This window comes from Aulonocara sp. 'chitande type north' Nkhata Bay, linkage group LG18 (genome assembly GCF_057382095.1).
Source record: "Aulonocara sp. 'chitande type north' Nkhata Bay isolate Kocher_YH1m ecotype deep benthic linkage group LG18, A_spYH_male_GT1.1, whole genome shotgun sequence".
NCBI lineage: Eukaryota > Metazoa > Chordata > Actinopteri > Cichliformes > Cichlidae > Aulonocara > Aulonocara sp. 'chitande type north' Nkhata Bay.
In genome coordinates this window covers 20892573-20902563 of record NC_141361.1, presented here as the reverse complement: position 1 = coordinate 20902563, position 9991 = coordinate 20892573, and the positions used below count along the sequence as shown (strand labels likewise).

Genomic DNA, 9991 nt, shown 5'->3' with positions numbered 1-9991 from the left:
CTGACTTTTGTTTTTCGAGACAAAATTAGACCCGTGCTCCCTAAAACGCAGCAGAGCCTACCCCACTTCCTTGCAACCAGAGCCACCGAAATAAAGAGTGAAAAGTGTCTGGGATATCTCATTTGGGCGAGAGGTCACCAAGCCATTTTACTAGAAATGTTTTCTCTTTTTCATTGGTTTATTCTTTTTTTTTTCTTTTTTCTTTTTTCTTTTTTTTTTTTTTTACAGCGGGGAGGGAATCGGTGTGTGTGCACTTGCGCAACACAGAGCTCTACTCGAGCTCCACTCATGAGGCAAGAGCGAAATTAAAGCAGGCATTTTTTTTTATTCCATTTTTGTTTATCTGAGGGGATTATCAGACCAGGCACGATTGAGAGACCGCTGACGCGCCTGACACCGCTCGGAGCTACGTAGAGCGACAGAGAAAGAGGGAGAGTGAAAACATAACCTCAAAATCTGGAGAAACGTTTGGAAATCTTGTTATTATCATTGTTATTTCATCCACGGGGACGTCGCTCGTCTCGCCTGTTGGTGAAGCGAGGATGCGCGCTGCAATAACTGCACGCTTGGCGCAGCTTTTTATTATGGAGGGCAACTTTAATTTGTGCGGTTGCCCAAGAATTTATGGCAACTTTCTCGTGACCATCGACGCTGGGATTGCATGTCAAAGTACGCCGTGTTCAGCAAAAGTGCAGGTACATTAAAAAATGTTTGTTAGCCTTCTAATAGCGAAACCAGCCTGTCTCTTAATGTGATGAGAAGCTACTTTGTTAATGATAATAATGAGTTAAAATTGCTTTTATGGAGGCGGTTTACATAATTACCAACAGTAGCCTGTAGAAAACTGCTGTTGTGCGTATTTCTTATGGGTAAATAATGAATTTTAAATACTTTAGCTGATTTTTCCTCCAGTTTTTCTATTAATGAATGGCAAACAGGGAAAAACATGGTTGATTATTTCTGATATATACAACCAAACATAAACATATAATACTGCTTATTCCCTGTAGGGTCTCAGTTGCAGGCAGCAGTTGCTTATTCTGATTCCAAAGGATTATCCTGTGCCCTGCAAAGTAATCACTGGATAAGGCAACGTGACAGAGTCCACATTACATATCTCCTTACCCGGCACACAGGAAAAAAGTATCTGGTAACAGAGATGTAGAATACCCTGAATAGGAAAGGTTTTTATCTTTCTTGTTCTTTATTTTCAGAATCTCTTTGGAATTTCTTGTGCATGACTAGCCAATGGAGGAAGAGAAAGCTGCTGATAATATCCAATCAAAATCCGGTTCCCCTTTGCCCACTGGGCTTCCCATAAACTGGGGACTCATTACAGGTCCTGTTCCTGAGCCTGTTTTCCCAGCACCCACCACCACTTTGAATGCTTCTCTTCCTCCCCCTGCTCAAAGTTCAGCTGTCCACGCCCTGCAGACCAAGGTGAAGTCGATCACGCAGAGAAGAACAAGGGGAAGAGACAGGGAGAAAGACAGAGGAAGATTTGACACGGAGGTGTTGGTGAGCAACCCAGCGGGGCACATTTCATCTGAAGTCCTCCTTAGACAGAGACCCAAAGTGAAAGGCCAGCTGTTTCTGCCTGCTCCCTCCTGGCGATCAGGTGGTGCAAAGGACTTAAGCAGCAGTGATGAAGAGGAGGAGGTAGAGGTACAAGTCAGGCTGGAGATCCACAGTCCTCCCGCTGAAGCACAAATTGTACAGCAGGGGGAGGAAGTGGAAGAGGAGCAGTCAGAAAAGAATGATGGACAGGTCAGTCATCCAACGGGTCAGCCTTGTGGGCTTGGAGAGGGCACCAGTCTGGAGAGTCTTCCGTCTGACAACCCAAGCACTAGCAAGGATGGCCCATCCCCTTCCCCTCCTCCTCTTCCACCACCACCTGTGCTCTCCTCCAACATCTCTGCTTCTACAGCATCGTCCTTTACTTCCTCCACTTCTTCTCCTTCAGCAAGACACTGGGCCCCTCCAAAGGGCTTCTGGAGAGTAGCACGCCCAGAAACGTTGCTTCTCAATGGGGTTGACCCTCACAATACACCCCCCACATTACCACTAAAGGACTACACTCGGACAGAGGCAGTAGCAGAGCCTCAGAGAAAGCCTAAACTGGCTGAAGCAGGCAACAAGAATGATGTGGGAGGTCTGGAGAATGACTATGATGTGTCTTCTGAAATCCAAAACTCTGGTAGTGTGGAGTGGTACCTGGACAAGTATGAGCAGAGGGAGACAGATGTGACTGATCCCAATAAAGGACTGTGCAGTTCAGACAGCTCGGAGAGCATGTCTTCACAAAGTGGAATCCTTTGCGCTGATGATAAACTGAGGGTGAAGGAGAGGGCCTATGCAAAGTTAAGGGAAAGACAACAACACTACAGGGAAGTGAGAGAACTGCAAGAAGGAGAAATCACTGGCTATGATGAAGAAACGACGTACAGAGTGGATTATAACGGTAGGTCTATTAAGGAAAATAATAGAGAAAGCGAAAAAGTAATGCATGGAGCCATCTGAGAAGGGGTTTAGTAATGCTTTACTGATAAATAAGCTGTAGAGTGTTTTGAAACTCCTGGCCATGGCATGAAATACATAACTTTACTTTTGCAGTATTATTATGCTATACAATAATAGCATTTTTAGTAGCGTGCCTTTATTTAAAAAAAGACAACAAAACACATGCTGCTATATTTATGACAACAATACTTGATATAGTTTCAATAAAAGGCTGTGACTTAGTCATATTTTTTTCTCTATTACTTTAGCTTCCTCATGAAGTGTAGTCAAATGTTATGAGCTGGATCAGCTCCTGTGGCGTGTTAGCATTTTGGATGAGGACAGAAAAGGTTAAATTTTGCATTTGATTTTTTTCCCCTAACAACCTTCTAAAGCTGGAAAATTGTCAATAATTTATGCACATTGTCTGCTTAGAATGATTTCCATCTGTTGCAGCCATTTAAAGTGCCCCATTCAGCTGTAGTCTGCCTACCTACAATGTTGTATTGAAACGCAGAATGTAACCTGGCTGGTTCCCAGTGCTGAACAGATGTCAGATGTGCAGATGTGCATACGGGTGTTACTATTAATAGAGCAGTGGGGGAAGTGTCCCTGTCTTTTTTATCTCTGCCGGCGCGCTAATGGATGTCTTTGTATGTCTGTAGGATGACAGATGATATTTTTTCCCATGCAATGATCATGTGGTATTGCACAGATCTCAGTTTCAATGCCCAGTACGGGAGATGCAGGTGCAAGTCCGTGATGATGAGATGATTTTGCCCTCTTGTCTCTGGGAAATCTGCTTTTATCCTTCAGCAGTTACATAATCTGTGTATGTGTGTGTGTGTGTATGTGTGCGTGTGTGTTTTGTTTTGTTTTGGGGTTTTTTTTGTCCGAGATTAAAGATGAGTTAGGGATGACCTCCGAGACTGCCACTGAGTGTAATCTGAACCTAATGTTATAAGGTTTATGAAAATCCTTTTGATCATAGCAAGTCCCAATTTCTTTGATACCCAAATGTCCTTGTTGGTCACGTCATGGCTGACTGCTCTCTCTGCAGTTGTGTTTGCCGCAAGGCAAGTCCTAAAAAAATGGAACATTAAACAATAATTTAATGCGCTGTAGCACATTATGTCTGGGTGAAGGAAGAGACAAAGACAAGAAATCCTTCTTTCATCTGGAAGAAATTTTGACTGCACTTTTATATATGCTCATATCTTTTTCCTTTTTTATACCAGTTGCAGGTGCCCATCCTGTTTTGGACGCCTCAGACTCAGCCATTCTGGCCCAGGAACTTGAACCCTATTTAAGGTGAGCAATGTAGTTCCTGGCAAGGGTAGTGACAGATAATCTCTTTGGACTATTTATATCCTCTCCTCATAAATTTCACTTTTACAGCTGCACTTGAGAAAATCTACCCAATGAGGCAACTATGCGTGGTGCACAATCCAAACAAACACTTTGATAATCAGGTTTAATCACAGGGAAGAGATGATGTCGAGTATTGTCAAAAGCAGTGCACTGGCGATACTGAGCGAGTATCAAATATGTGTAATGTTTGATACTCGCTCAACACTTGTCGACCTGGCACACTGTTATCTTTTTTCACCAGTTGCACAATTTTGGAAGCCATCCTTTTAGTAAAGGTTGTTATTTTGAACATGGTTATAAACTGTAGAATAAAGAGTTACATATGATATTTAAAGACAGGATCCAACTTTGTTGATTTCTTTTTTCTGGTGTTTGAATACTGTGGTGACACAACAAACTGTAATCTGGTGAAAGACAATATGTTCTCATCTTGTCACACAGGAGAGAATGAATCACACTTACAAAGATTACAAAGATAATCCACGTGGCTGGTGTATCATGCTATCTTTATCACTGGGCCAGGGGATAAAGAGAAGTACAGACGATGAAGCACAATGCAGAGCAGCTTAGCTGCTGGGCATAAAGATGGATGGATGAATGGATAAATGGATGGATGACATTCCCCTTTGCTGCTGACCACTAGAGCCACGCCCCAGTCTTTTTATCTGATATTACATAAGACAGCTTAGGAAGACGCAGCTTGCTGGGCTCCATGTTAAGTCAATCTTTGGGGAAATATGATGTCTCTGGATATGTGTCAGCACAGAATAAGCTTTGAAAATTTGAACACTTTATCAAAAATCCAGCATTCTCAGACAGATGCTGGCAGATTGTCTCATTAGCGAGTTAAACTCTATCCATTTCCCTGCTGTTCGGTACTAATTTCCACTCTCTGTCTCTCTTCCCATTGCTCCTCAGGTCACTTCTTGTAATCAGCGATGAACTACCTCTAAGCCCAAGACACGAGCAGGCCAAGCTTCTTCTGGAGCGAGCAAGACTCAAGGCTCGCTCCAATCACATCAAAGCCGATCGCCCCAGCAGACGCTCCCATTCTGATCAAAGATCCACCGTGTAAGTTAACTTAAAAGGCCTGTGTGAGCTTGTGGGATTGAGGTTAGAGACTGTGAAAGTCCCACTTTGAGCGTGTCTGCTTCTTCTTTTTTCCCTGTTTATGCACTTCTTATGTTTGTTTATCACTTTGCTCCCATCCTTACGTCTCCCTCCCAACACTTCTTCTGTGCTTTGTCTATCCTTCTTTTGCACTTGCCCCTTTCCTGCAAAGCTAATGTTGCATAACCGAAAACAAGTTAAAGCTTTAGAACTTGACTTTTGCTTTGTAATTACATAAGCAAAGCTGACAATGTTTTGAAAATGTTTGCTTTTATTCTTTTTATGTAATAGTGTGTACTTTGTGTAGTTTTGTTTCAGAAATCCCTTTAAATCAGCAGGAAGTTTTCACTTAAATTAGGATTAGGAGAATTTGCAATATACCCTACATTCCTGACTGCTTCACTAACCTGGTCATTGGTGCCTGAGACAGACAAAGTTGTAACACATACAGTATGTCTTATTACAGTTTATGTAAATGTCATTTTAGCACCTTATATTTTGATATTATGTGCCCAGTGGTGCACATGTTATTGAGTCGTATGTTTGCTACCATCTGATACCGAGATGATGGATTCAGCTTTCCTACATTTTTCACATTTGACTTTGATAAACTAATAACATAAAAATGGAGAAGTCGACAAAGTATCTGGCGCTTTAAACTTGTCTCCAATACCCACACCTCTGTCATTTTTTACAGGAGGAAACAGCAAGTTGAATCTCCCAGTCCAACAACAGCACAAAAAGCTGTTCAAACCAAAGAAGAGCTCCCAGCTCAAGTCTCATCTGGTCCCCTCCTTGTCCCCAGTCAGAGAGACACTTCACCCAGCGACCAAGTAGGTCGAAGCAGAAGGTACGGTTGCTCACCCACCCGTGTACGCTTTGAGGATGAATCAGAAAAAGAAGCAGAGTCTCGCTACTTGGACAGAGTGAGACAGCGTGGCAGGCCCGGGACACCCAGGTTCAAGAGTAAAGACAGCAATATAGATTCCAGCAGCAGCGGTTCAGAGAGGAACAGAAACCACAGAAGTGTTTCTATGCCTCCTACACAGAAGCAAGAGGATGAGCCTGCTGTTGGTGAAACTACAACAGTGGTTAAAGAGATAATAGTGCTGGTGAAGAAATGTGAATCATGTGGTTCTGTGGTGAGAGAACCTCAGCCAGTTTCATCGCCACCAGATCCAAAGCACGCTGAGCCTCAGCAGCCTGGTAACCCTGAGGACCCAAGAGGAAAAGTGGCTCCTCGCTGGGTGTCACCAAACAAAGCGGAGGCAAGCACTCGTCCTAAAGCTCCTCTTACTGTCACCTTCGCCGGCGCTTATGTTTTGGGCGAAAATAGAGAAATTAGTACAGGATGGAAGTCATCAGGGTTTGGGAAACTTAGGAGAAGGAGCAGGAAAGGAGAAAGTCGGTTAGAGTCTGGTCATGGCCCTTATGGCCCGTCGTGGGCTCAGCGGCGTAACTCAAATCCACGTAACAGAGTCAACCTGAGCAGAGCTGTTTCATTTGCACCTGATAGCCCCATTTCTCTGGAGCCACCTTTGCTTGAAGCATCTGGTGGACTAAGGGAGTCACCAACCCCTGCATTGCCTATCAAGTCAGCTCTCAAGTCAAGCTCAAGAAATCGCTCTGCTGCTGGTCAGTCCACGGTTCAGTTCCAGATGACCTCAAATCAGGGAGGAGAGGGTGGAGCTCAATCTCTGCTGGATTCTCCAGACACAAGGAGGGAGTCTCCAGCATCTTTAACCCCAGGGGTGCCTGCTAGTAGCAGCCCAGTGTCCTGCATCAGACCCTCTACTCTGAGGTACTCCCCAGCCAGACTAGCCACAGACCTGCCAGCCTCTGAACTCTGGGATGCCACTCCAGATGGTGCAGGTGAGTGGCAACAGTAATGTACATAAAGCAGCATTATACGATTACACATACTATTCGTTTATCATTAATGTTTTAAATGTAGTCATGGTCCTATGTTGCAACTAAGCAAGAAACTAACTCTGAGTAATTTCTATTCTTAGGGATATTTAACTTTATAATGAAGCCTTAATAAAGTAATGAGAAGGAAATGAAAAAGGCATGAGCTACAAAGTAAATGTTACTCTGACTACCTAATAAATGTTGATGAAAAAGTACAATATGTCTGTCTGAACTGCAGACAAGTGGAAGTATAAAGAAGCCTTTTTGGTTGTGTTTCTGAAGTGAACTGTAGCTACCTATAAACTTTACTTGTGTGCACTAATAGATAAATGTTGTAGTGTGGAAAAGAGCAGTTAGAAGTTTACTTTCAGCAAAGATCAGGATAATACTGACATTTAATTATGTACTCTTTTCCTTTTGTAGGCTTAAGTGGGGATTCTGGTTCTGGTTCAGAGTGCCGTGCAATACGTGGCCTGGGTATGTCTCGGGCTGAGGACCTCAGAGCAGAGCTATTGAGGGCTGAACATCTGAAAGCTGAGGCCCTGTGGGAGGAAAACTGTGATGGGTCTAGGTAAGCCAAGATAACAATGTTCTTGCCATAGCTTAGACAATAAATCCCTTGCCCCCACCAACACTGTTGTGCAGCAGTTAGTAGATTAAAACCCTATTCAGCAGACAGGCTGTTGTTCTTGTTGTTAGAAAGCTTCTTTCAATACCAGAGCAATCCTGCCCTCTTTTGGTAATACAGTATATAGCTGTAGTCATTACGATCCTTTACAGAAGGAAGACACTTATAAAATTGTTTTCACAGCTCTTAAAAATAATCTCAGTCCATAATAACAATTCTCAGTGTGTGTGTAGTTCACACTGTGATGCAACAGTGTCTAGATCAATATATTTAAAGTCTGTGCTAAGGTCTAATTTAAAAGAAAAATCACAATTTTCTTTTTACAGAAAGCTGGATGGGCGTCCAAAGCTCTTCCTACGTCGCTTCTTTTCCTCCATTGGCCTGAACAGTGTCGGTAGGCTTGTGAAAGGAGGTCGCTCCAGTAGTATGGAACAGCTCAGTATACCCACTGCCCCCCGGGCGAGCTCAGCATCACCAAGCCCAACACGGAGACCGCAGCCCACTATCCGCATACAGAGGACACCCTCCCTGCAGACGCTGAATACGGTGAGCAAGAGGTCTAAATGTTTTGTTGTGTTGTTGACTGCTGCGCTCCTTTATCTCATGTTTTTAACATCATGATTGGCCACAATAAATGTATACAAATTTAACCTCATACAGGCAGAAGGTAAAAAGTAATGTCATTTTCCTCACATACCTGTACAAAGTTCATTTCAACAGTGGACCAGCCAAAGTTTCTACTTTGTACAGGTCTGCTGCCTTCTCTGCAGTTTCAGGAATACACTAGTGGAATTAATCCTTTTTTTGTATGTGTGTGTGTGCTGCCAAGCAGACCATATTTTTATAGGTGTAATAAAGGCAAAATATTATGGTTCTGGAAGCTGGTTTGGTGAAAAGAAATAAAATCAGTTTATTACAGTGCCATTCATTTGCCACTAGGTGCTGCCACTGGCCCAGCTGCGTAAAGCCTCCTCTGTGCAGAGTTTAGAGAGAAGAACAGAGCGTTCAACCATACTTGGGGAGGTGCAAATACCATACGGCCTGGCACTCAGGTAGGTGACTGTGGCAAACAAAACCAAGCAGAAGAACTGAGTGATGAAGATGACTTATATAAATTCTCACACTCTTATTGAAATAATGAATTTCTGCTTCCTCAGCCCTGACAGCCCTCAGCTTGAGCTTCACAGGGCCTTGAGCGTTGAAGATGTACTTCCCTCTAGAATCGCACGTCCGGTGGGCCGGGCCACTCAGGCTTTCCCTGATGGGAGTATCCTCCTGGAGCTCATCAAACCCCCAAACGGTCCTTATGGTTTTGTTATTTCAAGGGGCAAAGGTCGACCAGACACAGGTATGTTTTTACATTTTCAATTTCATTTTTTGTAATAATAAAAAGAGTAGAAATTCTATGAACCCAAAGACACATTTACTTCTAACTCATTTCTTTCTATTCATCTTTCTTCTCTTCTCTTTTTTCTCCTTTGTGCAGGTGTATATGTTGAAAAAGTGGGTGATGGCAGCGGAGAAGGCCCGTACGTAGGCCTCCTTGGCATCGGTGACGAAATTCTGCAGGTGAATGGAGAAGCAGTGGCCGGACTCACTTTAGACCAGGTGACGCGCCTCATGACCAGGGAAAGCACTGCTTCCCTTCGAATCATGCCCGCCCGACGCAATCAGCGCTGATTGACAGGACAGGCATGGCACACAGCCACTTCTCCTGGAGACACGCAGAGTAACTGACTGCTACAAACACTGCGGACTGACTGCAACAAATGGTAGACGTGCTGTAGTCAGTGCAGCACACTTGCAAATGCGTAGATGGAAAAACAGGGTGAGGGCTTCTTTTCTCATAGTGCAAATCAACGTTTAATTATGTGACATCACAAAGGATTGCAATAGAAACTAAAGCACATTACATACAAATCCAACCGTACACAGAGTAGGCAAGTTAGAAAAGTTTAATGTATTTGAAAGTTAAGAAAAATTCAAACCTAATGCAATTTCAATTTGTAAAATGATTTATTTTCTTCTTCTTTTTTAGTTGTCGTGAATTTTTCTTGTGATTCATTTTGCTCTTTATGTCACACAGAGCACGAGATCTCAAATGGTTAGTGATTGGAATTGTATTTTGTCACTTATTTGAAATTGTATACAGATATATATTTTTAAGTACTGTTGCTTATTTATTTATTTATTTATTTATTGGTCAAATAATTGATTATCTGTAGGGGTGTGGCACATGCTTGATCAATAGACCCTTGAGCTGGTGTGTAAAGAAAGAAAAAAAAATTATCTCATTTTGGGTTTGTTTGTTTTTTTCTTCAGGGCATCATATTTCCCTGGGGCTCTGTATGGTCTCTTCATTTTGCTTGTGTTGTATCAAGTACTCTTTTATGAACCGGGTGCCGTTTTGCTTCTAAATAAAATAATATAGAGATTTATTTTGTCGAAATGTTTATCCTTTAATTTAACAAA

The 9991-nt window shown here is 42.8% G+C and overlaps 1 protein-coding gene across 1 annotated transcript; it reads left to right on the top strand.

Annotated features, from left to right (window-relative positions):
* Positions 1–81: 81 nt before the first annotated feature.
* Positions 82–9957, top strand: LOC147308462 (uncharacterized). The gene is made up of 10 exons (XM_086271443.1): positions 82–695; positions 1215–2461; positions 3738–3810; positions 4789–4941; positions 5678–6852; positions 7315–7462; positions 7846–8065; positions 8459–8571; positions 8677–8867; positions 9006–9957. The coding sequence occupies exons 2-10, from the start codon at positions 1249–1251 to the stop codon at positions 9197–9199; spliced, it is 3480 nt and encodes a 1159-aa protein (XP_086127569.1). The 5' UTR covers positions 82–695; positions 1215–1248; the 3' UTR covers positions 9200–9957.
* The last annotated feature ends 34 nt before the right edge of the window (positions 9958–9991 follow it).